A 26,225-nucleotide genomic window follows, 5' to 3' on the forward strand; every position below is an offset into this window, starting at 1 on the left:
CCTGTGGGTCCCTTCCAGCCCAGCGTGTTCTGTGATACCCCCGCTCTCCAGTGTCACCCCCTCAGTGCTCCCCAGCACGGGACCAGCCGCTCCCCTGCCCGCGGTGCACAACGCGGCAGCAGCGCCGGGCTGTGCTCCGCGGGGGAGCCGCTCCAGGAAGATCCCCCGGGGGGGTGACCTGACCACACCGAGAAGCGACGCGACGCGACCCCTCCGAGGGGGGACCCGTCTCCCACAGCCAGCCTCCCGCCCTCGCCATCTTCCCCCGCGCGCTCCCCGGCCCCGCGACAGGCACTTGGCGCCGCCAATCACCGGCCTCCCTGGGGAGCGACGCCTCCCTCCACCAATCAGAGGGCGGAGCAGCTCCAGCAGCCCCACCTCTCCCCTCCCCGGTGGCCTATAAAGCGTTAAACCACGCCCCCTCTTCCCCTTCCCGGCTCTGCACTGAATGAAGCCCCCGCTGGCCAACGAGAAGTTCCCGAGGGGCTGGATGGACAGGTGCGCTATCCAATAGAAGCGCAGCATTGCTGTGCGTCCGCCAATAGGACGCCATCTGCGGGCGCGGGGGGCGGGCTCTCCCTCCCCGCGGGCCGTGGCCGTCGCTCCCGCTGCTGGAGGGAGGCGGCGGAGAAAATGGCGGCCATGGCTGCGGAGGCGGCGGCGACTGCGGCGGTGCCGGGGGACGGCGGGGCCGGCGAGGCCGAGCCCGAGATGGAGCCGATCCCGGGCAGCGAGGCCGGCGCGGACCCTCTACCGGCCGTCAGTGAGGCCGTGGAGTCGGCGGTGCCGGATGGCGAGGAGGCCGACGGCGGCAAGGCCGAGGAGCCGCCGCCGGTGCAGCGCGCCCGAAGCCCCGGCGGGACTCGCGAGCCGGACGCGGGAAGGACGGAGGAGCCGCCGCCGCCGCGCAGCCCGGGGGTGGAATCGCCGCGGGCCGAGCCCCGCGCAGCGCCCAGCCCGGGCTGCTCGGAGCCGCCGCAGCCCTGCCCGCCGCCCGAGCCGGCCCGGGAGCCGCCGCAGCCCTGCCCGCCGGCTGCCGGGGGCTCCGCGGGGCCCGGGGAGGAGCCGCCCCGGCCGGAGGAGGAGGAGCCGGATGCTGCTGCTGCCGCCGCCGCCGCGGTGGAGCCCGAGCCGGCGGTGCTCGCGGCCCCGGGCGGAGGGGAGGCGGAGGTGCCGGCGCTGCTGCCCGGCTCCGAGGTGCGGGTCACCCTGGACCACATCATCGAGGACGCCCTGGTGGTCTCGTTCCGGCTGGGAGAGAAGCTTTTTTCCGGGGTCCTCATGGACCTCTCGAAAAGGTGAGAGCTCGGGGGGAGCCGAGCCCGAGCCCCCACCCAGCGCCGAGCCCGGGAGCGCTCCCGGAGCCGCCGGGGGCGGGATGGGGGCGGCCCTGCCGGGAGCCTCGTGGGCTCTGCACCTTCCCTTCCATCCCATCCTATCCCCATCCCCATCCCATCGCTCCCCATCCCATCCCAGCCCTCCTCTGCCCCGGGCCGAGCAGCTCCTGCCCCCGCGTCCTCCCGGGGGAGCGGAGCCGCAGCTCTCGAGCATCCTCCTCTTCCTCATCTTCCTCCTCTTCCTCCTCCTCGACCCTTCAGCCGGGGGTGGGCAGGGCCCCTCCCGCCCGGGGAAAGGCAAACGGGAGCGCCGGGAGAGGGGCGAGCACACGGGCACAGCCCTGGGGCTTGCCCGGGGCTCCAGAGCATCCCTGCGTGCCGGGAGCAGCACCCGGGCTCCGAGCCTGGCCTTTATTGCCCTCTTTGTACAGAACCAGAGCTCTCATTGCCCTGCTCGCTCGGGCTTACATTGCCTAGGTAACCTTCTTTTTCAGTACATACTATTTTCCAGAATAATGGTTTTCCAACCAGGCTCTTGCAGTTGTTAATTAGTACTGATTGCTCCTTGTACCCAGTGGACGGGGTGAAGTTTCATGGTTCTTGAATATCCTTGTGGACTGGGGGTTTTTATGTATCTCTGAATAACTTATCAGACAGCAGGGTTTGGGGTTTGCTGTTTTTCACTGCCTTTCAATAGTGAGATGCTCTTGGGAGACCAGAAATCATGGTACCTTACAAACAATCTAGGTTCTATCAGCAGCTGAAAATTCTTCTTCATCTTAGTGGGTTTTTCCCTAGGCATGTAAGGACTCTGCAAGTTCTTGAGAGAAAAGTGAAATGTAACAAGGTTATTATTTAAAATAATCGGTATGTAAAATATGCAGCACTTTTCTCCCTCAGATTTAAGCTGTGTGTGGACATATGTCTTTTATCACTCCTTTTATGTTGTTCAGCAACTTCCTGCAGTATTAATATTGTCGGTGCTGCCTAAAGGGAGCTTGTGGCACTCCTGGCTTGGGCCTCAGTGCGAGGCTGGGGTTTGATCCAAAGGCCTTGTCTGACCCCCAAGTTTTGGATAATGTCAGGGAGTGACGAGTTCAGTCTGTCGCCTGATGAGGTGTGAAATGCTGAGCAAAACTCCAGCCACTTGTGGGCTCAAACAGCATCTCAGATCCGGGCAGGAGGCGACGCAGATGAGGTGTGATCCTGGGTAACACCAACTCTTTTGTAGGTTTGAAGCTGTCCCTGCTGAATGCCATGGTTGCTCTGGGCAGGAGGGTGGCAAAGAGTGCAGGGAAATGCCAGCTTCTCCTTTTCTCCTGAAAGGGCTCCTGTCCTCCTAAACACCCCCTGGCCACAAACACCCCCGTTTTCCCAGGCTCCGGTGCACAGGCAGCAGATCTGCAGCCCTTTGCAGAAGTCACTTTGCAGGCTGGCTGCTGCTGCTGTGCCTCGGTGGGAGCATCTCCAGCCTGCCTGGGTGCAGGGCAGCTCCTGGACAAAGCTGTGCCCTGGGAGCTGTGCAGGGGCCGTGCAGGAGGGCTGGCCCTCCCACCTTCTCTTGCCAGTGGAGCCTTTTTTCCTTCAGAGGTGCTTTTACATGGCAGTCCAGGAGGGGAGGTTTGAATTCTCAAAGCCAAGCTCTGCAGAGGGCCTGGACAAGAAGAACTGAGTTATGAGCCATAATATTGTATATTGTATATACTGTAATATTGGGCTGGTGACAGCAAAACGTTGGTAGATTACAGGAGTCTCTTATTAGATGTCTCAGAGCAGGAAATGCAGTGGGAAACGAGCTCTAGAAATAGTCCAAGAAATTCCTACCTCTAAGAAATAGAAGCATTATTTAAAAAAGTGTTGCCTGTGTGTCCAACAATTCCATTTTATCACTTCTGTGGTGAATAACAGGTGGTATTGTGTAGGTGACAGCTTTTCCTTATATCTGTTTATTTTTGTTTGGTGTAGCGGCACCTGCACTTGCAGAACATGAATATTTTTCATGAACTTCCTTCTGTGTCTGTGGCAGGCCCTGGAATTCTTGTCATAAGTTTTTCCACTGGGCCAAAAGGAAAAAAGAAGGGCAGGGTTAAATGAAAGCCACCTAAATTCCATGCATTTACATGACAACACTGGGATTTCCAGCATGGGATGTGAGTGGTTGCTGAAATCTGTCTCATTCAAATGCATGGGAGTAATCTCAATTTTCCTAATGCCAAAGGGATCAATATTTTAAGACTGACAGTTTTTACTGAGTAAAAGTGACAATTTGTATTAGAATTTGCTCATTCAGTAGCTTCCAAAAGTGTCTGTGTTCGCTGCACATGCTAATGCTGTGTTCACTGTATGACCAGAAGGAAATAATTCCTATTCCTGTTTGGATTTTAATTCCTCTTTCCCCCCTGCACCCTCCAGAGCAGTGAAGGTGCTTCTTCCATACAGTTCTAGGAAGAGTAAGTTTAAGTGACTATTTTAAAAACCTGTTCACTGTGTCCTTTTTTGTCTTCTCATGTAATTTTCTGAATTACTTGAACTCCACAATGAAAGAAGAGCAAAAATATCCCCATTTATTGTGATTTTAAAGGGTTTTTTGGCTGTTTTATCGCTTTTTCCATTGTTGAGATGGTGCCCTGACTTTGCATTTTATTCTTGGTGACATTGATGTGCAGTCAGTGTAGAATACACTTGGTGTGTATTCTTGGTGTGCAGTCAGTGATATTTGTGTGAGGGGCTGATTCCCTCTCCCACCCCCTGTAAATGGGATGTCCCTTTAGGGGTTTGTGCACAAGCCCTGGCTGCTGAGTGGGCTTTATTCCTGCATTTACTGGGGTTAAGGAGGCCCTTCCCTGCCTGCCCCAATGGCCAGCTCCTGGTCCTGCTGCCCAGGGAGTTTTGCAGAGCAGCAGAGAGCAGGAACCCACATGTCCTGAGTGCCAGCTCTGTTTGTTGTGCAGCAAATCCTCCTCTGGAGAGGAGCATGTCCCCACTTTGCTTACTCTGCAGGCTCATTGCACAAATCAGGGATGTGTTCCTACTGTTAAACTTCATTAGTGCTGCTGCCATTACCTCTTAAGTGCTTTCCTGCTGCCAGGGTGAGGCTCTGCTGGGGGTTCTGGGCTGGATGTGCCTGAATGGGAATGGAGCAGCAATGGCTGGGGAAAAACTCAGCATATCCAGGGCTGATCCCACAGCTGGGCAGCAGGACAGGGGGAATCCTTCCCTGCTGAGGTGAGACCCCACTGCAGAGCTGCCCAGCCCTGGCCCAGCACAGCACGGAGCTGGAGCTGTGCAGAGACCCAGAGGAGGCTCCAGGCTGCTGAGGGGGCTGCAAGGAGCATCCTCCCCATGGAGATGGGCTGGCAGAGCTGGGCATGCTCGTTCTGCAGAGGAAAAGGTTGTGTGGAGACCTCACAGCACCTAACAGAGTCTGGAGGGGCTGCAGGGAGGGTGGAGGGGGAACTTCATCAGGAACTGGAGTGGCAGGACAAGGGGAATGGCTCTCACTGCCAGATGGTGGGATGTTGGGAATTAGGAATTGTTCCCTGGCAGGGTGGGCAGGCCCTGGCACAGGGTGCCCAGAGCAGCTGGGGCTGCCCCTGGATCCCTGGCAGTGCCCAGGGCCAGGCTGGGCAGGGCTGGGAGCAGCTGGGACAGTGGGAGGGGTCCCTGCCATGGCAGGGGTGGCACTGGGTGGGATTTAAGGTCCCTTCCAGCCCATCCTGGTTCTGTGGGGTTTAAAGTCGCAGTGAGCTGTACCTGGTGTTGCTCACTCCCTGTTTGCTCAGGGGACAGGAGATGTCCATCCCACCTGCTGGCTCAGGGTAAATCCTGCTCTGCACCTGGAGGAAGTTGGTGGGAGGGAAATACCTGAGAATTGTAGCATTTGTAAATCTTAAAGCACAGGATTAAGAAGTTGTGGTTTTAGTTTGATCTTCTGAAGATTGGATAATTATTTCTGTGTGTATTTTTTTTTTACCTCTCTAAAGATTAGGGGAGGAGGGGGGATTAAATTTATGTTCCGTTGTTTTGCCAACAGTCAAGACTTGGCCTATTTATTGCTTTATCATTTAACTGAAATTGTCCTTCTAATCCTGCAGATGTGAAGGACATGTGTCTTGTCTTCACTAAACCTGTTCCCTTCTGACTTGTGTGTGTTCATAATAGTTCTTGAACAAGAGAGAGAGAGAGCAAAAAGTTCTTTTGTGACCTGAGAGCCTTGGTTAGATATCCAGAAGATGTTCAGGGTGTTTCTTGTAGACATATGTTTGAAATTATGTCTTTATTGGGCTTTGGTTATGGAGGATAAGGAAGGACTTCCTGCTCCAAGGTGTGCATGAGCTGTGTGATGAAAATAAACTTTTATAGGCAATTTGCAATGCTTACAATCCCAGAAGCAGTTTGCAGGTACAGCTCTGACTCTTGAATCCTGTGTTTGAATTAACAAATCCAGTTTGTTAATTCAGCTTCTGCTGCAAGGGAATGATGTGAGAAGGAAGCAGCAGAAGCTTGAAAAACGTGGTAATTTCTCCTTGCTCTTTGATTTAATAACCAGGGACTGCAGGTGCTCATCCTGGTCTGGGAAGGACTGGGGTTTGTAGGATGCCTGTTTGATGCACATTGGTAACAGTACAGAAATGTCTGTGGCTCAGGCTTGTGTGTTTTGGTTTATTTTATTTTAAAACTTGCACTCAGTTCCCAAGGTCCCCACGCCTCGTCCCTCGCCCTCTTTGATTTCTCAGGAGCCCAGAGGAACTTGGTGAAATTCTGGCATTTAAGGAGGAGCCCCAGCACTTCTTTAACGTTTGTTTTTATTGTCCCCAGAACGTGGGAAGCTCAGGTGTGATCAGAGTGTGGTTCAGAGGGTAATTCAGGTGTCTTTAGCTGGTGACTGAGATTTTATTGAAGGTGTCAAGTGCAGCCTCACTTAGAGGGTAGGGTTAGAGCTGGGCTCTGGATTGGGCTTCAGGCTCTCCTTTCCTGAGGGAATCTGTGTCTCCAGCTGTTCTGTGTTGGTCTGGGATGTGACAGAGGATGGCTGACTGGTCTTCCTTGTGGAACTCTGTGTTCCAGCAGCATGGCCTCTCCTGCCTTCTCAGGGTTCCTTGCCTTGGTTCAAGGTGTTAAAGCAGGGCAGGGATGAAATTTTCAGTCTGCATTCAGTTTATTTTCTGTTATGGGACTGATGAATCTTGGCCATCTTGACCCTTCAGTTCATCCATTATTTAATGGTATCATTCTCTTCCGTATGTCCTGGTCTGGCATATGGATGTTCCTGAGGAGTATATTCAAGGTATAATCCTTCAAAATAGATCACAGCCAATGTATCAGCAAAGTGTCTGCTTCAAATGCAACTGACAGCTAATAATGGCAACAGATGTAAAAATTAAAAGATATTGCAGTTTAAACAGGCCTTCAGCTTTATGGATGTGCCAGTAAAGTGATGGTAATGGTAATTATTAATGGAAAGCCTAAACTCAGAGCATCCTGTCTTTTCTTCCTGCTGTGCTGTTCCAGAGTGTCACTCACACTGCAGTCCTTTGCCATGGGTTCAGAGCTCTCAGTGAAATGTGCATTTTCTAAGCTATTCAGCGTGGTGCACATTGCTCAGGAGGTGAATAAACCCTGGTTTGGCTTCTGGCAATGCTTTTTTCAGGAAGGTGCCTGCACTTAAAGCAATATATTCCATCTTGTGCTTTATCACACCAAGTAAATCCTTCATTAAAAATAGGTTGTTGCATAATCTGTGTTTTCAATGCAGGTTATTTTGAGGAGTTCTGCAAAACTTTGTGTTCAAATAGCTATGATCTAACTGTGTATTACATGGAATGTTATAATTTCAAGCCTCAGTTTAGATGCATGAAATACATATCCATAGTTCTTTCAGCATATTATTATACTCCTGGAACTTCCATCCATGCAGTAAAAATGCCTTCAGCTGTTGCTTGTCCTGGCTTTTGCAGAACACCGAGGTTGAACTTGGGTACAAGAGCAGAAAAGGTAACAGGAGATTTCTGATCAGCCCTTTACCACAGACTGAACACTTGAACACAAGTTTCTCTGCTTTATTAATATCAGTTCAATGTGTCCAGAGACAAATGGGAAATAGTTCTGAACCTGCTCAGGGGCTTCACTCCTTTGGCAGAGCAAGGGGCTTTTCATTTCTCTCCCTTTTAGCAGGGAAGTCAGACATTGGAGGCTAAAGATGAGAACATAAAGCTTTAGGTACTAAGGTAAAACACTTTCCCCCAGGGAGTGTTGTTTATGTACTTTGTTTGTGTGCAAACAGTAATGAGTTAAAATGGGATTTGTTCTGTATCTCTCATGGTTATTTCTGAAAAAATACTCTTTAACTGTTCTGTTTTGCATATAAATTGAACAGTAATATGCATTCATTGTGGTAATTCTGCTGCAGGTTTTAGGTTTGAAAGAAGTGGCTTTGCTTTCCTTAAGTACTTAAGTTTATATGTCTGTAATACAAAACTCTCTGGCTTTAAATGACAGAGGTTTGGGTTTGGTACCCAAACTGGCTTTGGGATGCCATGGCTGCCTATTAATTAACTTGCAGCTGGCAAACTGAAAATGAAGCCTCCCTGTTTTTACCCTATTTCTGTCTCTGCACACCCTGGTCAATTGAAAGCTCCTCTCAGTGTAAATATCATTGCAGTGCCGGAATTGATCAGGCTCTCAGTTCAGTACAGGTCCTGGTGTCCTGTTGCTATTTCTGTCTCCATGAAAATGTACATTTTGCAATGGATCTACAGCAGAGATCCTGCTGATTGCCCTGGTTACTTGAAAACCTCTGAGAAATGAGTTTTATCCATCACACCCATCCTGCCTTAGAGGTGCATTCTCAAGGCAGATCAGAGCTGGGACACCCTTGCAGGGGGAGCTGGACCATGGAGAGCGGGCTCTGATTTCCCTGGGTAGGGAGCAGCAGGGCTCAGCGTCCCAGCACTGCCTGGGACTGAGGCTGCAATTCCTGTTCCTGAGGGTGGTTTTCTAACACTTGCCTTTAGTGAATGGTGCCATTCCTTGGGCTGTGGTGTCTGGGGTAGGAGTGTTACAGACTCAGGAGTGGGCTGGGCAGGGAGCAGCTGCAGCTTGGGCACCAGGGGATTTTTATTTTAAGCAAACAGCAATTGCAGTATAGCTCTACTTTCATCCGGAAGAGCCTGTTCTTGAAATCTTGTGGGGTAAGGTGATATTTAGGATCAGTATATTGAAAAAATTATTTTGTTATTGGAATAAAGACAAGGTAATTACTTGTAGAACTTAAACATGGAAGGTGTGACGAAAGGAGCCTGTTGGAGTCTCACTGTGGGGAACTGGAATTCTGCTCAGGGCTGATCTAGTGCCAGCCATGACTGACTGGGGGATCAGTAAATGTCATGATACAACTCAGCTGCGTGCCTTGGAGATTTTAATTTTGTTTTCTACAGATGCCTTGTGGTCCTCCATCTCTGTGGCAGAGGAACCAAATGCTTTTGCAGCTTTTCTCTCTAACTACTAACACAGCTAACTAGTTCAGCCTTGCAGCTGGTGTGACAAAAACTGCTGTGGGTGTATGAGAAGTATTTCTCTTCAAGGTCCATCAGCCAGGTGTGTGAAGATAGGCCTGGAGATTCTGGTCCATGCAATAAACACTTGTGCTTGCTGCAGAACTAATTTAGATGCTGTGTCATGCCTTGTCCTGAAGAGGTTTAAGCTCACGTCTTCATTCTGCTGCTTCTCTTAGGAAAAAATAAATCCCTCTTTTCTTACCTTGTTCTTTGTCTTTATTCTTTCCTGTAACCTTTACTGTTTCATTTGCGAGTTTTTCTGCCATTGTTTTCTTTTCTTTGTTTTTGTTTCATTCTTCCAAGTTGCTGGAGGACTTGGTTAGCCAGGGAGAAAACAGTGATAATCCAAAACTGTTTATAGATACAGTCTGCTGTTGGGTGAGAAGACACAATACACTGAGCTGTTGGAAATGATGATCATTCCCTTGGCTTACCAAATATATTCTGTCCTGCAGGTGGTCCTGACTAATTGTATGTTCTGTATTAACACCTCATTTACAGGACTGGATACAATATCCATCAATGTTCTTTACTTCCCAGTTCATTCATTGGTAGGGCTGAGAGAGTCTGGTTTATTTTTTAAGCAGTACCTTTGGTGAGGGATTCTCTGTCTTCAGGGCTTCACTTTGGATTGGTTTTGCATCTTGGATAAAAATTCCCCTTTGTGGCTTCCTGTTCTTAGTCCTGGCCTGTGTTTTGTGCTTGAAGGAAGAGAGAGTGGAAGGTGCAGAATGAATCTTTGATTTCCTGCTGTCAGGCATGTGCTGAGCTTCCCATCAGCTCCTTTGTGCCTTTGCAGTGCAGATTGTGCACACCTTGCTGGGGAGGCAATGGAATGAAAACCTGGGAAAAGAGAGATGAAATACTTGAATGGGATCCTTCTGGAAACCCTTGCAGTCCTCTTTTCCCAGCTCTTCCTAGTGACGGCTAATTATGCTGATTTCCTGACAGAGTCCCACAGATGCCCTGTGGGAGAAGGGCTTGGCTCAGGGAATGGCCTGGGAGGGCTGGAAATGCAGTTCCTGAGGCGCTGAGAGCAGGGTGAGGGATGTTTGTCTGTGTGGGGTTTGATGTCCCACCCCTGTCTAGTTCTGCTGCTGTGCTCTTTGGGAATGGAATTTGCACTGCAGAGATCTTGCCCTGTCTTGTTTTCAGCTCTTAGCATAGATTAACTTTTTACCAAATCCTCTTAATCTTTATCAGGTGGTGAATGATATGATCTGGATCTTATTTTCTTTTAGAAGCTGAAGGTCCTGATGGCAGTAACACTGAAAATATTGCTAATTTAATTACTGTCAGCTGATAGTTTCTTTTAAAGCCCTACTTGGAACTGAGTGACTTGCTTACAATCCTTTGTGGAGGAAAAGTATTTGTGGAAAAGCAACTTCTTTACCCTTGATGGACTTGTGGGACTTTAGGGAATGTAAAACTTAGTTGTGAGCAAGTCCCTTGTGGTTTAATGCCAGACCATAGGCTGGAAAAATGTCTGTACAAGCTGCTGAAATGCAGACTGGGTGGATAATTTAATCTTGGGTGGGTCGTTTGCTTCAATTGCAACTTTAGTGTAGAAAGGAGCTTGTGATAAGCAAAAGGACAAACAAGGGGTGGCTTTTGTTGGGGACACTGCAAAGAACCTTCTAGCACATTTTCAAATCCAATTTTGAGGAAATAAATGCAACATGTAGGCACTTATACAAATAAATAAAACAAAGTTCAGTTTAATCAGCTGAGGGGGTGCTGCTGTTGAGCAGTCACAGTGCAACACAAACCTGAGGACAGATCTTGGGGAGTTACTGCCTTGTCCTGACCTAGAGCAATTCCAGTCTGGAGAAAAGCAGTGAAAGGTTTAAAATCTTGTTTGCTCGTGGAGCAGTGAGGATCAGTTTGTACTCAGTTGAAATAAGGGGAGTTTTGCTGGGAGAAATTCAGACTGGGCTGGGGAGTTTGGGGCTGTAAAGCATCAGGTGCTGAGCTTTTGTGGAGACACTCCCTGTTCACTGCAAGGATTTAGGCAGCCCAGATTTGTCTGTGTTCAATCTGGACTGTTCATCCTTTTCTGCTGTGCTAAAAATGGAAGCAAAGTTCCTGAAGATGCCTTTTCATAAAGCTGACTTAGTATGGAAAATGAGCTGGGGTAGACTGGGAGTTGTTGGGGTGAGTTTGGATGTTTATAAGCATTTTCCAGATGTATAAAGTTAATTCTTCTGCTGCTGTCTTGGGGATATTTTTGTTACATTTTCTGGGCGTCTTGTTGATACAAGAGAGACTGATAATAAGTGAAGTTGTGTATTTTTTGTTCTCCACTGACTTCATTTTGGTGTCTTGCATTTTCAAAGCTTCCCATAAGGCTGGATGTGAAGCTTTAATTTCTCTGGGGTTCATGGTTTCCAAATGCTGGCTACCTAATGCAGACAAGTTTTCAAATGCTTTGTGACAAACGCTGCAAAAATTCCCTCCAAACACTGAATTTTCTTTCTCTCTCTCTCTTGAAGGTTTGGCCCCCATGGAATCCCTGTGACCATATTTCCTAAAAGGGAGTACAAGGACAAACCTGAAGCCATGCAGCTCCAAAGCAAACCATTCCAAGAGGAGGCGCAGGTGAAGTGCGAGGCCGACGCCGCGGTCCCTGACGACTCCTCCCTCACGCAGCCCTCAGAGCCCAGCATAGCTAAAAGCCTTTGGACTTCTAAACCACCTCCCCTCTTCCACGAGGGAGCTCCGTACCCTCCTCCTTTGTTTATCAGGGACACCTACAACCAGTCAATACCTCAGCCTCCGCCCCGGAAAATCAAGCGGCCCAAGCGGAAAATGTACAGGGAGGAACCCACTTCCATCATGAACGCCATCAAGCTACGGCCCCGGCAGGTGCTGTGTGACAAGTGCAAAAACAGTGTGGTGGCAGAGAAAAAGGAGATCAAGAAAGGTGGCAATGCAAGTGACTCTTCCAAATACGAGGACAGTAAAAAGCGAAGAAACGAGAGCGTGACTACTGTGAATAAAAAACTTAAGACTGACCACAAGGTGGATGGAAAAAGCCAAAACGAAAGCCAGAAAAGGAACGCTGTGGTCAAGGTTTCAAATATTGCCCACAGCAGAAGCAGAGTAGTTAAAGTTTCCGCACAAGCAAATACTTCAAAAGCGCAGTTAAACACAAAAAAAGTTCTCCAGAGCAAAAACATGGATCATGCAAAAGCTCGGGAAGTCTTGAAAATGGCCAAAGAAAAGGCACAAAAGAAGCAGAGTGCAACCTCCTCTTCCAAAAATGCACATTCAAAGGTCCACTTCACGCGGCGTCTTCAGAACACCAGCTCAGGGTCCCTCCCGCCCCGGTTGCGCCTAAAGCCGCAGCGGTACCGCAACGAAGAGAATGACTCTTCCCTCAAGACAGGACTTGAGAAAATTCGGAGCGGCAAGATGGCCACTAAGCCCCAGTCTCGCTGCTCCTCCACCCGCTCAGCAGGTGAGGCCCCTTCAGAAACCCAGAGCCCCTCAGAAGGCCCCGAAGAGGCCAGCAGTGAGGTTCAGGACACGAGTGAAGTGCATGTAACTGTTGATCAGGATGAACAGCAGACACTGGGCAAGAGAGGCAGCAAAAGCAATATAACGGTTTACATGACCCTTAATCAAAAGAAATCTGACTCTTCCAGTGCATCAGTTTGTAGTAGTGATAGCACAGATGATTTGAAATCCACCAACTCTGAGTGTAGCTCTACTGAAAGCTTTGATTTTCCTCCAGGCAGCATGCATGCACCTTCCTCCTCCTCCTCCTCTTCCTCCTCCTCCTCCTCTTCGAAGGAAGAGAAAAAGCTCAGTAATTCCTTGAAAACAGAAGTCTTTTCCAAAAACGTCTCTAAATGTGTCACACCAGATGGCAGGACCGTATGTGTAGGGGACATTGTTTGGGCCAAGATTTATGGCTTCCCTTGGTGGCCGGCCCGTATCCTTACCATAACGGTGAGCCGCAAGGATAGCGGGCTGCTGGTGCGCCAGGAGGCTCGCATCTCGTGGTTCGGCTCCACCACCACCTCCTTCCTGGCTCTTGCACAGCTCTCCCCCTTTTTAGAAAGCTTCCAGGTGCGCTTTAATAAGAAGAGAAAGGGTCTGTACCGCAAGGCCGTCACTGAGGCAGCCAAGGCTGCCAAGCAGCTCACGCCCGAGGTGCGGGCCCTGCTGACGCAGTTTGAGACGTGAACGTGGAGAGTAAGGTAGGCAAGAAACCTGGAGGCTCCACCAAACCCTAGCCAGGTTAGACAGAACTGCCCCAGCGAGGTGGCAGAGGCAGAAGTTGCACTCGGTTGACTGACTGCTCCTTTCACACGAGGCTCGTGCCGTGCGGAGCGGGTCCTGACGGTTCAAACCAATTGAACATGCAATCAAAATTAGCCTACAAGCGAGGACTGAGGTATTTTTCAAGTGAGAATTTTTTTTAAAGAGAAAGAAAAAAAAAACAAAAAACAAACCAAACCACCCGATGCATAGGAGCCATAGCCTCAGCTGGAAGGCAGCTGATTTGCAGGGAATTTTTTAGTAGTTTCTACCCAGTATATAACTAGTTCTGTGTGGCCAAGGGTTGACACGAGGGATGAAAGTAGTAGCTGTGACTTTTTTGTTTTATTAGGTGGCCCATCAGGGAAGTGTAGAAATGTAAGCCTTGTCTAAATGGTCTTTAAAGATTATTTTTAACCAGTCTCTAATGGATTTAGTCTGGCCAGGCCCGGGGGGCTCAAGCTCCCCTCTGCGGGCCCGTTTAAATGGCATTGGAGACGTGCTCCAGGTTGGAAGGAAGAAGAATTTTAGTGACTTAAAGACCAGATTAAATGGGGTTTTGTCGTAGTGACCACTTAAACACTCAACCTTTCTATGCACATGGGGGCACAACTAAATCACTTCAGGGTCGGAGAAGTCGAGGGATGCCTGTAGCTCTAAGACAAAGCTGAGGAGGCCTCAGTGTTTGGGATCAAGGGCTGTTAATGCTGCATAGGTGTGAATCATTCTGGTCTTTCTTCCTGAAGAAATCTTTCAGGCCATTTGCCTGGAGGTTTAGCTTAAGAGAGGCTTTGTTTTGAATGTGTAAATAATCAATTGCTGAAATTGGTCAGATTTTCTCCTGACTGGTTGTTCCTAAATTCTTAGGATACGTCCTAGTAAATTACACTTTGTGAATTGTCAGATGTGTAATTGTTGCATTTTGGATGTATCTAACTTTTATTTTTTCTTTTTTTTTTTTCTTTTTTTTTTTTAAACTATTTCCGTTTAAGGTATCTGTTTGCAGGTCAGAAAAATGAGATATGTAATTGTGTAATGCTCTGAAATGTAAAAAAACAAACTGTAAATAAAATTGACTAAATCTGAATTATTTGTGTGTGTTTCTCAAAAAGCTTTGAAACAAATCCAGGATGTCAGAGTATTTTATCTGTATGCCGGATTTAGAGGACACCCTTTAAAAGTAAATTGTCCTTTTTCATGCATTCTTAAAGATGAAGTGCTTGATGTAAATACCATTGGTATACTTCAGTCTTAATTTGGAGTGATTAATTATCTGTCCCTTTTGTTTCAGAACCAGCTCTGTAGAGGGCTTTCTGGAAAGTTGATTAAATTTCTCCCTAAATTAGCTTTTGGGCCATATATTTGAGTAGAGCCTGTGGATAATGTCACTTGTACAGTGGGGAATGCTTCAGTTTCCATCTCAGAGCAGTCAGAGCTGCTCTCCACTGCCATTCCAGCTTTTCTTGCATGGTTTTTGCTCACTATTGGGGCATTTTCATGCAATGCCCTTGACTTTTTTTTCTGTGAGTTTTGGTCCTTAGCTGACCATGTGAATTCCTGTGTCCTCCAACCCATTCCTGCTCCAGCCTTGCAGTGCCTTGTGAAGAATCTCCTGGTGCTCATCCCAAAGCAGTTTTCATCCTGCTTTTTCCAGGATTGCCCACGCAGGCAATCGTGACAGATGTAAAAATTAAACTCAGACTGAAATTAAATAGACATGAAAAAGGGGGCAAGGATTTAATCATTGAACCTGGAAAATATTTTTGTTTTAAGATTTAATTTCATATGTTCATGATACTGTCTGGTCTTGCCAAAGCATTCAGTTTCTTTTTACCTTTTTTAATTATTCTGTCTGCCCACAGAACTATTGGAAGTCTAAGGTGTCAAACCCATGTCTGTTCAAATTTTCCTCAAGCTGACGGTCATTTATTGCTAATTAAGCTTCCAAATATACCAGCTTTACCTTGGCATTCTAACAGTTCCCAAAAAGCCCCAGTGGTCAATGCTTTTTGAATGTGACAAACACACAATAGATTTTGTAAAAAGAAAAAATAATTGGAAAAAAAATCTGTTTCACTTCTCTGTATTCTCTCCTGCAAACAGAAACAGTTTCTTTAAGTAAATAAGCTGTATTTTGTTATTAAAGCAAGCTGTTTTCAGGAACCCATGTGAGGTGGGTCAGATGTCTACACCACTTCCTTGAGGTTTAGAAGCTCAAGTGAACTGGCTTTAAGTTAGTTGTTGTAAGCCAAGTAGTGGCAAAATCAATATTGACATTGTTATTTTTTCTTTAGAAGACCTGGAAGCTTTGTTCTCTTAATTTATATAAAATTAGCATAGTGCTGCAGCTTACATAGGCAGAGTTTGCTCAGGTGTTCACTGGGGAGCAGGAGGTGTGGGAGGGCTTTCTTTACGTGGTTTTGTGTTCAAAAGAACTGTTTATGGAAGGCATTTAAGTCAGTTTTGATTTGTAGCAGATGAGTTTGAACTCTTTCCTCAGTTTCATAGTGAATGTTCTGTATGGCTGCAGACTGAACAGGGCTCAAAACAAGTCATTTGTTTTGTTAAATTAATTTTTTACACCACCATGTTGCAGTAAGTTGAAAATCTCCTCCTCATGCTCGTCCCTGACTCTGGTTTAACCCCAAGGAGTTGCTCCTGTGGATGCAGCAGCTCCCAGGGGCAGAGCCTGGTTCAGTCAGGCACAGGGTGAGGGGAGCCTTGCAGGCTGGGACAAGGCTTAGGGCAGGTTTGGCTGGGCTGTAACCCCACTGTGTGTGTCTGTGCCCCAGCACAGCCCCAGGGCTGGTTTAACCAAACTGTAACCCCACTTTGTGTGTCTGTGCCCCAGCACAGCCCCAGGGCTGGTTTAGATGAGTGTAACCCCACTTTGTGTGCCCCAGCACAGCCCAGGGCTGGTTTAGCTGGGCTGTAACCCCACTTTGTGTGTCTGTGCCCCAGCACAGCCCAGGGCTGGTTTAGCTGGGCTGTAACCCCACTCTGTGTGTCTGTGCCCCAGCACAGCCCAGGGCTGGTTTAGCTGAGCTGTAACCCCACTGTGTGTGTCCCAGCACAGCCCAGGGCTGGTTTAGCTGAGCTGTAACCCCACTTTGTGTGCCCGTGTCCCAGCACAGCCCAGGGCTGGTTTGGCTGGGCTGTAACCCCACTCTGTGTGTCTGTGCCCCAGCACAGCCCAGGGCTGGTTTAGCTGAGCTGTAACCCCACTGTGTGTGTCCCAGCACAGCCCAGGGCTGGTTTAGCTGAGCTGTAACCCCACTCTGTGTGTCTGTGCCCCAGCACAGCCCAGGGCTGGTTTGGCTGGGCTGTAACCCCACTTTGTGTGTCTGTGCCCCAGCACAGCCCAGGGCTGGTTTGGCTGGGCTGTAACCCCACTTTGTGTGCCCCAGCACAGCCCCAGGGCTGGTTTAGATGAGTGTAACCCCACTTTGTGTGCCCCAGCACAGCCCCAGGGCTGGTTTGGCTGGGCTGTAACCCCACTTTGTGTGCCCCAGCACAGCCCCAGGGCTGGTTTGGCTGGGCTGTAACCCCACTTTGTGTGCCCAGCACAGCCCAGGGCTGGTTTGGCTGGGCTGTAACCCCACTTTGTGTGCCCCAGCACAGCCCAGGGCTGGTTTGGCTGGGCTGTAACCCCACTTTGTGTGCCCCAGCACAGCCCCAGGGCTGGTTTAGCTGGGCTGTAACCCCACTTTGTGTGCCCCAGCACAGCCCAGGGCTGGTTTAGATGAGCTGTAACCCCACTTTGTGTGCCCCAGCACAGCCCAGGGCTGGTTTAGATGAGTGTAACCCCACTTTGTGTGCCCCAGCACAGCCCAGGGCTGGTTTAGATGAGCTGTAACCCCACTTTGTGTGCCCCAGCACAGCCCCAGGGCTGGCACCTTCCATGGCCTGCCCATGGTTTGTCCATTGCTCCCACCTGGCACACCCTGTGGGGACAAACAGGCTCGGGGGGCCAGGAACAATTTCTTCCTGAGGGTGGTTGGGATTGGGACTGCTCAGGGAGGTTTGAGTGCCCATGCTGGAGGTGGCACTCGGTGCTCTGGGCTGGGGACAGGGTGAGGATCTGGCACAGAATGGACTTGGTGACCTTGGAGATCTTTTCCCACCTAAATCCTTCAGAAGGCAGCAGCAGCACAGAGGGTGACTGCTGTTTTCCCATCAGTTTAGTGGGATAACTGGCAAGTGATGCCTTTTTTAGTTTCTGGAGTGCCTCTGTGTGGCTGTTGGGTATTTCTGGGCAGCCAGGTTAGGGGAGAATGGCACATGATGAGTTTCAGGTTCTGTTCCTCTGGAGATCTTCAGGTAAAATGCCTTGGCAGAGAGAGCAGTGACTGCACAGCCCAGAGCTCTTTCCCCAGAGGTGTTTGAAGGTGTGAGGCTTCAGGAGCAGAGCTGGAAGCAACAGGAAATGCTTGTGTGTGTCTGAAGTGGAGTCATGCAGGAAATTGAACAGATATTTGTTGCTGTTCTAATTAGAGTTGGAGCTTTGTGTCAACACTTCAGTGAGATAATCATCTCTGATGATTTGGTTTCTCTTTCAGACATTGCTGTGTTCAGTTTGGAGCCTACAGATCTACCCTGGGTGGGGCTCCTGTGGTGGTTTAGGTCTGTGCAAGGCTGAAAAGACTTTTTTTGTTTCAGCATGGAGTAAAATACCTTTGGGTTTTTTAAACATAGTTTCTAACTGTGTTTAGGATTAAGAGTAGCACAAGTGGGGAAGGGTAAGAGTTGCTTTGTGCATTGCTAGCCTTTAGGTCTGGTTCTATTTAACTCTCTTAAGTCCTGATATTTTCTTTCATGTCTGCTAAAACTGTCAAGAGTAGAACAGGAATGTGAATTTAAAAAAATAGATGTCAGTAGCTCATTCTTAGCATCATCATCTGTCCTGCCTTGAGGAGCTGTGAAAGGAGCAGACTGATAATCAGGGAAAGGCTATTTCAGTCCATCCTGGCTTTATAATTGTGTTCCAGTGAATGCCTGCAGGAGCAGCAAATTCAGGCAGAGCAGGGGGTCCCTCACTGATCTGGAGCTGGGAGGGGAGTGCAGGGAGCTCGAGCCCAGAGGGATGGCTGGCAGTGTGTGGTGCCATAATCCATTGGGTCCAATGACTTGGACTGTTCAAAAAGGGAATTTCTCCATAACTGACAGAGCTTCTGACCATGGAGTGATCAGGGATCACCCACATTTAACACACAACTTGTGTAGCTGCCTGAAGATCCATCAGGTCAGGTTTGAGATATCCAGTGTCAAATTCTCCTTAATCCCTGCTGGAAGGAGCCTGTGTGTGATCCCGGCCTTGCAGTGACCATGGCAGTTCCCAGCCAACATTTAACCCCCAGCTGCTCTCTGGGACACTTTGGGTTTGGTTGAACAGTTCCCTCCCCTGGGTCACCCTGGCAGAGTTCAGTGGGGCTGTTCAGTGAATAACATCCCCCTGCACCGTGGCTTTTCCCTTCCCTTCCCTTCCCTTCCCTTCCCTTCCCTTCCCTTCCCTTCCCTTCCCTTCCCTTCCCTTCCCTTCCCTTCCCTTCCCTTCCCTTCCCTTCCCTTCCCTTCCCTTCCCTTCCCTTCCCTTCCCTTCCCTTCCCTTCCCTTCCCTTCCCTTCCCTTCCCTTCCCTTCCCTTCCCTTCCCTTCCCTTCCCTTCCCTTCCCTTCCCTTCCCTTCCCTTCCCACCCTCCTGGCACTGTCACTCTGGTTTGTCTGACCCCATCTGCCTCTGGTCTCTGTGCTAGGAACTGTCTGTGGTCATTTGGATGGGTTGTACCAAGCAGCAGCAATTCCTCCCAGGTCAGAAATACCTCTGATTATTGGGGTTTGATGGTTGGATCCTAATAGCAACTTATGGTTCCCTATGATCTACTCATACATTTCACTCTTCTGGGTTACCTGGGATGTGGATACAATCCAGACTGTCACTTAAATTAATTAAGGATTTTATTTTCTTTAAATTTAACAATGACACGAGTGCCCTTGTGGGAACACAAGGCACAGCAGCAGTTGCCAGGCAGGGCTGTGGTGCCAGGCAGTTGGTGACTGCTTTGCCATCCTGCTTTTTCCCTGTACAGCTTTGCTGTTGCTCCCAGATGGGGCAGTTTGGGATAATTCCCTGGAGCAGCACCTTAGTGCCAGGCTCCAGCCACTGAGGAGAGCTTGGCTCTGTTTTCCTCAGGAAATACAATTGGTGCTGCTGGCAGGAGGTGGGAATGGTGCTGGCAGACCAGGGCTTCAGAACACCTGAGCCACCTTGCACATCCAAGAGGGACACATGGGAGCAAAAGGAAAAGGAAAAAGGTGAATAACCTGGGAAAGGTGGCTCATGTGCTTGTGCCATGGGATGTGGTGTCTGATCTCCCCTTCCTGCCCGCCCATGGCCTGAGGGCAGAATTTAGCAGCAGCCTGCAGGTAGGAACTGGCTCAGGGAACAAATCAGCCTCCCCTGGAGCAAGTTTGAATCCAAGCTTTGCTCCTTCAGTGTGAAGAAATGGATCTGTGGGCTTTCTTTGGGCTGTGTTTGACAAGTGACTTCCCAAACCAGGAGCAGGCCCATTGTGAGCAGCTGCAATTGCATTTCTGTGCCAGTGATTCCATTCCTCAGTGCAGAGGAGGAAGGGAGGGCTGTGGGAACCGAGGCTGTTCCAGGTGTGTGGATCCCTGTGGGATGGGGCAGAGGCACAGGGGCAGCTGGGCTCTGCTGAGTTGCAGCTGGGACAGGAAATAACACTTAAACTGACTTGGAATCAGGCACTGGAGTAATGATTGCATTTGTGACAGTGAAACCCTGGGTGCTGTGTGGGTAATGGCAGGGATTGGAACCAGTGGATCAGGCTGAGCTGGGCTCAGTGCGGCCCGGAGTGGGAGAGGATCTGTCCTGTCACTTTGGCATTCGCAAGGCTGATTTTGGAAAACAGAATATTTGTAAAAGTATGTCTGTAACAGAGGACTGTCCTCTGTGTCCTGCTCACATCCTGCAGGAATCACACTTGGAGTACCCAGGTTTGAGCTGGGGAAAGCTGCACTGCCCTTCTGCCAAGGGCCTCGGGTGCAGCCTCCTGATGGCCGATGCCATTTATGGAACAGCAACTTGAAATCAGGTTGTTCTTTAGGAAGAAAACAGATCTAGGTCAGTTTTCATGTTTGTTTACAGATGTTTTGGATGTCAAAGATGCAATATGAATAAGGAATATTCTCCTATGTTCCAGGCATGTGCTGGGAATCTGTGCTTTGGGAGGCAAATGCTTGTTCCCAGCACTGATATTCTGTAGCAGAACCACAGCAAATTCAGGTGGCGGGATTGTCCTTGCCATCCTTTAACAGGTGCACAAAGGGGGAGAAGGGATCTTGCTTTGTCAGTAAAATAAGCAGATACAATTACAAGCAAATATTTGCTTAAATGCTAATTTAGCATCATTTTTTATTTAGTAATGTGTAGGATTTTTGTTTGGCTTTAGGAAATGCTGGGGTTTAATTGCCCCTCTGCAGTGCTTCAGGATTTTAAAGCACGTGGTGCCAGCTTGGGTACTTAGTAGCTCCGGTGAAAAGGAACTAAAGCCACAAAAACGATTTTAAAAGAATTGTAGTCAGTTTAGTTAGAAGTTTAGTTAATGAAAAAAAAAAAAGTCTTGAGGTATTTCAAGTGTTGAAGGATTTAGGAATAATCTCTTCTGGTACGTTTATATGGAAAAAACTGGGTTGGATCACGTTTTAGGAATTCTTGATACTGTGTCATGTATTTCAGGGAATTAGGCACACAAAGGGAAGAATGTGTTGCTGCTCTTTGTTTTCCTGCTGCTGAGGTCCTGCTGCTGGAGGCTCTAAAGGAAGGAAACAGTTCTTGCTTTTGGTAGTTCATCATCTGGAAGAGCAGTCTGGTTTCTCTCTTCTTCACTGGCTACAAATGGAATCTGTAACAGGAAAATAGGAGTTTTGTGCCTTCTGTTCCATAGTTTTACACAGACACAGCATTATTCCCCAGGAAGGTGCATAAATGTTACTGTAACTATTTAAATTTGGGCTCCTGGCCTTGAGGTTTAATCCCTGATGGGAAGTGCTGCTATTTTTGCTTCCCTTGTCCTTCTGGGGTGCCTTTTCTCCCCCTCCATGGCTGCCTGGTGTCCTTCTCTTTTCCTTTGGAGATGAAAGCCAGCAGTTTCAAAGGCAGCAGTGAACAAAGGGATTGAGAAAATGTTCACATTGAAGAGTCAGAGTCCCTGTGGCAGTGCTGGCTGCCAGGAAAGGGCTGTGTGAGCTGGGTTCAGTGGGACAGGCAGGAAGGGCCTGAGCCTGTCCTGACACACATCTGTACCTTGTTCTGGGCCATGGGGAAGGGGCTGGAGCCCCAGGAGAGGCTGAGGGAAATGGGGAGGGGCTCAGCCTGGAGCAAAGGAGGCTCAGGGGCCTTTGTGGCTCCGCACAGCTCCTGCCAGGAGGGGACAGCCAGGGGGGCATCCAGGATGAGAGGGAACGGCCTCAGGCTGGGCCAGGGCAGGCTCAGGGTGGGCACAGCAGGAATTTCCCCATGGAAAGGGGGCTCAGGGTGGGCACAGCAGGAATTTCCCCATGGAAAGGGGGCTCAGGGCAGGCTCAGGGTGGGCACAGCAGGAATCTCCCCATGGAAAGGAGGCTCAGGGCAGGCTCAGGGTGGGCACAGCAGGAATCTCCCCATGGAAAGGGGGCTCAGGCACTGGAGCTGCCCAGGGAGGGTTGGATCCCCATCCCTGGAGTGCCCAGGGAAGGGCTGGAGGTGGCACTCAGGGCTCCAGGCTGGGGACCAGGTGGGGACAGGGCACAGCTGGGACTCAGTGCTCTAGGAGTGCTCTCCCAATGTGGGATCTGTGTGGGGGAGCTGTGCCCTTAGCCAGCCTGAGCTGTCACTGTCCCACAAACCACAGATCCCACCTGGAGTGTGACCCCATGGAATGGGCGATAAACAGACAATGGGCTGCACTCAGGGAATTCAGCGGCACAGACACTGAGCTGACCCAGGTGATCAGGTTTTCAGTCACTGTACCTGAGGTGATTCAGTCACAATCTCCATAGAATCCCAGACTGGTTTGGGTTGGGAGGGACCTTAAAGCTCATCCAGTGGCACCCCTGCCATGGCAGGGCCACCTCCCACTGTCCCAGGCTGCTCCAAGCCCCGTCCAGCCTGGCCTTGGGGCAGCCACAGCTGCTCAGAACACCCTGTGCCGGGGCCTCCCCTCCTCCCAGTAAGAGCTGGTGGCTGACTGGTGTTGGTTCTTGCAGGGCTCAGTACTTGGGCTGTTCCTGTCTGCTTTATCATCATTTATTCCTGTTCTCTGGAGTACATGGGCAAGCACAGGCAGCCATGGGAAGGAAGCACCATTAGCAGCTTTACAGTTCCTGCTCCCTCAGGCACTGCGCTCCTCTGTGGAAGGGCTCTGCAGGGTCACATTAGCTTTGTGTTGGGAGCTGCCATCAATGTATAGATTTTGTGAATTAATCTCCCTGCTTCCTGAGCTGTCTTTAAATGTCTTTACAATTGGAATTCTCTCTGGATGCTGAAATGGGGTGAGATGTAACAGATTGGTTCTGTGGCTGCTCCTCAAACCCCAGCCCCGGAGGAGTTTGCTCACTTGTGTCTGTCTTGTGATAATGTCAATCTATTTTTTGTCTTCTGCACACGATGCACAAAGCAGGTGAGCCAGTAACTTTTCTGGCCACCTCAGCTTTTGCTTTACCTACTTTGCAATATGTACTGGAAGACATTTAACCATGTTCCCTTTCTCTCCCCTTTTCAGCTCAGAGACACTAATGACCCGCTGTTTTTATGGAACCTCACTACACTGCCACGAAGAGCACCAGCTCATCAGGACTGAGAGAAATCTGAGACTGACTTGTCCTATTTTTCCTCTGAAATCTTCACCAAGTAGTAAACATTTTTTTGAAGGGGAAAGGGGGTAAAAGATGTCAAAGCTCCCCCTCGCACCGTTAGGGCATCTGTACCTAATGTACATTTTCCTTAAAATTTCAAAAGATGTTAGGAAATATTTTATAAAACTTTTTTGCAATAAATGACGCATGAAATGACGAAAGACTCTATGACACTTACATGCAAGGAACCACTTGAAATATTAGGATGAAGACTCACTGCAGATAACTGGGGTTTTTGTAATGTGACAGTCACGTTTGTATGTTTTGAGAGGTGCCAGTGACGGAGCCAATTTGCCTGGGAAGTTGACTGTAACTTTGGAACTTTTCTTTTTATTCTTGACTTTAGCATTGCAATTTTCCATTCTCTGAGGCTTAGTTAGTATTTAGTGCAGGTGTTAGCAGAGCTGTGATCTGTGATCAAAGCATGTCCAAACCCAGTTGTATTGTGAAATTTGAACAGTCCTGCTATTGAGACCAACATTTCCCATAGAGGTGATGGAAAGGACAGTGACCACAAACTCCATGGATCTCTGTTTTATGGGAAAGCTCCTTCTGTGTGAATATGGTTGCATTTTATTTATGCTATTGTAACACTTAGGGAATTGAGGGTTGTGGAATAACCTTGAGAGGGGCTACAAGGCAGAGAGCAGCATTTTGCTTATAATCCTATAACAGGATGGGAATCATGGATGGAGAGTGATTCAATGGGATGGCATTTCTATTTCAAATCATGGCTTATTTTTTCCTTTTGACATGAATATTTTTCAGATAGATAACTAGTAGAGAGCAAAGGTTTTATTAGAGTTTCTGATGGTTGTTGATCTGAGTTGGGTTGACTTCTTTGAAAAGCTGTAAATCAAAAAAAAGAAACCCACTGGGTTTTATCCATTTTATTCCCCTCCCAGAAAGGTCTTGGGTAAGACTGACTTCAGTGGAGCTTGGGAATGCTGGACACGCTGCTGAAATCTTGAGTTATTAAATATTAATTTATTTGTCACTAATTATTTCCGTTGTGTGCACACTGTCTCGGCAGAACCATTTCTTTAAAGTTCTTAGCAGGGGATTTATTGTGTAACCTGGGAAAATAAATATTTGTTTTGAAGATATGAAAATGTGCACATAATCTACTAAAAGTCAAATTTCTGTTTCTATAGAGATGAAAGGACTTGTAGGAAACTCTTTTCCTCCTTACTGATATCCTGATTGAATTGGAGAAAATAGAATGTCTTTGTCTGGATCGTTTAAAACCAGAGACTCTTTTCCAAGGGGCCTCTGGGTCAGCACAAAGACAATTTCTTCGTGTCTGGAGCCTGAATGAACCACATAAAATTTGAAGTTAGGACAACTCTGTCATTGGCAACAGGTTTATACTTGTTAAACAATCAGAGAGGGGGAAGTGACAGGCTGGGACAGGCCCCCAAAGCCCAGCCAGGCCCATCAGGGATTCACACACTGAGTGTGTGGCAGCTCGTGCTTTGTGCTGCTTCAGTGTCTGCTTTTCAGAGCTAAATTCTTTATTTATAAATGCAGAAATTGAATATTCACTACCTACTTTTTAAAATCAGGCTGTACAATGCTGTGCAGTGCGTTCAAATTGTACCGTTTGCCATAACGATTTCACCATGAAGTACAAACATTTTTTTTTAAATTTGGATGAATATTTGTTCTACAGTGCTTTTCCTTTTCACCAGTGGAAGAGGCCCAGCAGTCTGGTCCTGCTCAGGGCCTGGGATGTGACTAGAACTGAAAGCTTGAGACAGGTGAATGAGGAAAGGGGTGCCTTGGTGCCGGCTCCGTGCCAGCCTTTCACCTCCGCTTGGATTGACAATGGATGGGGGCTCGGCCTAATCAGGTGCATTGTCCCCCACCTCCCCAGAAACCAAACAGAAAAGCCACCAAACCACATGGCACAAACCAGTTTCTGCTCAGGAAAAAGGCCCGGGACTGTGGTGGCAGGGTTGTTGCACATGGCGTTGAGGAGTGCCTGCTGTTGTTTTGGAAGCCGGTAGTGCCTGGCTGTGCCCCCGGATCCCAGGGCTCTCCTCCCCTCCCTCCCTGAGCACAGCAGCTGAACCAGGAGGGATTAACCCAAGGGATGCAGGTGTGCACTGGAGAATATGGGTATAGAGCAAATAGCATCCAAGGGAGCTCATGTCTGCCTTGCTTTTCCCAGCATTGCGTTGGAAACCACATTTTCATTTGGAAATGAAATTGTCAGGGATATTCTAATGAGAGAGAGTGACAGTAATGTATTGCTTTTCACTTTTTTGCTTTAGTTGCTTAATATTTAAGCTTTGCTCCGTGCTACCTTCTTGTCTGTATATTGAATGGTCACTATGCCTCTTTCATTTTGTAGACTTGAATGAGGAAAATCTGATTCACCCTTTAAGGTTTGCTGAGAAGTAAAAATGATAAAGAATGTTGTGTAACATTTATTCAAATAAAGCCTTGATTTTTTTCAGTGCTCTTTTAAAGGGAAATAATGTTTTGATGTCTTTAACTTTCTTGCTTTATTAGTCCTTGACCCCAAAGCCTTTGATTTATGTCAGAAGTGGTTTTTCTGGATTAAACAAAGATTAAACTCAGCTTGCTGGTCCACTGCTGGAATTCCATCACGTGGACAAGTCTCTACCTAACCTCACCATTCACCACAGTGGCTGGAGGATCCCAAGCTATGCTCAGCCAGCGGAATGCTTTCCAAAGCAGTAGGAAAAATTGTAATTAGTAAGAAAAGATGATATGGTAGAGACGGGTCCAAGGAAGCCCTGGTGGCTCTGCCGCAGTCCCAGGAGGAGGGGATGCCATGGGAAGGGGCTCCTGCCCTGGCACACGCAGTCCTTGGGCTGGTTTTTATGGAGTTCTCACAGTTTCAGACAAGGCTTGCCCTCACAGGTAAGTGTACAAGGAATTTCTCCATCCAGGGAGGAGTTGCCTTGTCCTCAGCTGTGTTTCCTTGCCCTGGAGCAGGGATCAAGTGGTGCTGGGGAGGTAATTTCTGTTTCAGAGCTCCATCCCACTGTGCTCAAAGGAGGGCCATGCCAGCAAGTGTTTTTCCAAAATATCTGGTGGTGTTGGGTTGGTGTTTGGACTTGATGATGTGAAAGGTTGTTTTTCAACCTTCGTGGTTCCATGATTCTATGGAGTGGCAGACTCTG

The 26,225-nt window shown here is 48.6% G+C and overlaps 1 protein-coding gene across 6 annotated transcripts in view; it reads left to right on the forward strand.

Annotated features, from left to right (window-relative positions):
• The first annotated feature begins 566 nt into the window (after positions 1-566).
• Positions 567-26,225, forward strand: part of PWWP2A (PWWP domain containing 2A) — a 31,444-nt gene continuing 5,785 nt past the window's right edge. Inside the window, exons 1-3 of one of the 6 annotated variants that reach the window (XM_074552438.1) lie at positions 567-1,298; positions 11,386-13,098; positions 22,938-25,865. In XM_074552438.1, the coding sequence (XP_074408539.1) occupies positions 634-1,298; positions 11,386-13,084 (2,364 nt within the window). In that variant the 5' untranslated portion in view covers positions 567-633 and the 3' untranslated portion in view covers positions 13,085-13,098; positions 22,938-25,865. Of the gene's footprint in view, positions 1,299-11,385; positions 13,421-14,151; positions 14,250-22,937; positions 25,866-26,225 lie in introns of those variants that run through there. The other 5 variants (XM_074552439.1, XM_074552441.1, XR_012582827.1 and 2 more) reach the window with 5 other exon arrangements.

This window comes from Zonotrichia albicollis, chromosome 15, assembly GCF_047830755.1.
Source record: "Zonotrichia albicollis isolate bZonAlb1 chromosome 15, bZonAlb1.hap1, whole genome shotgun sequence".
NCBI classification, from domain to species: Eukaryota; Metazoa; Chordata; class Aves; order Passeriformes; family Passerellidae; genus Zonotrichia; species Zonotrichia albicollis.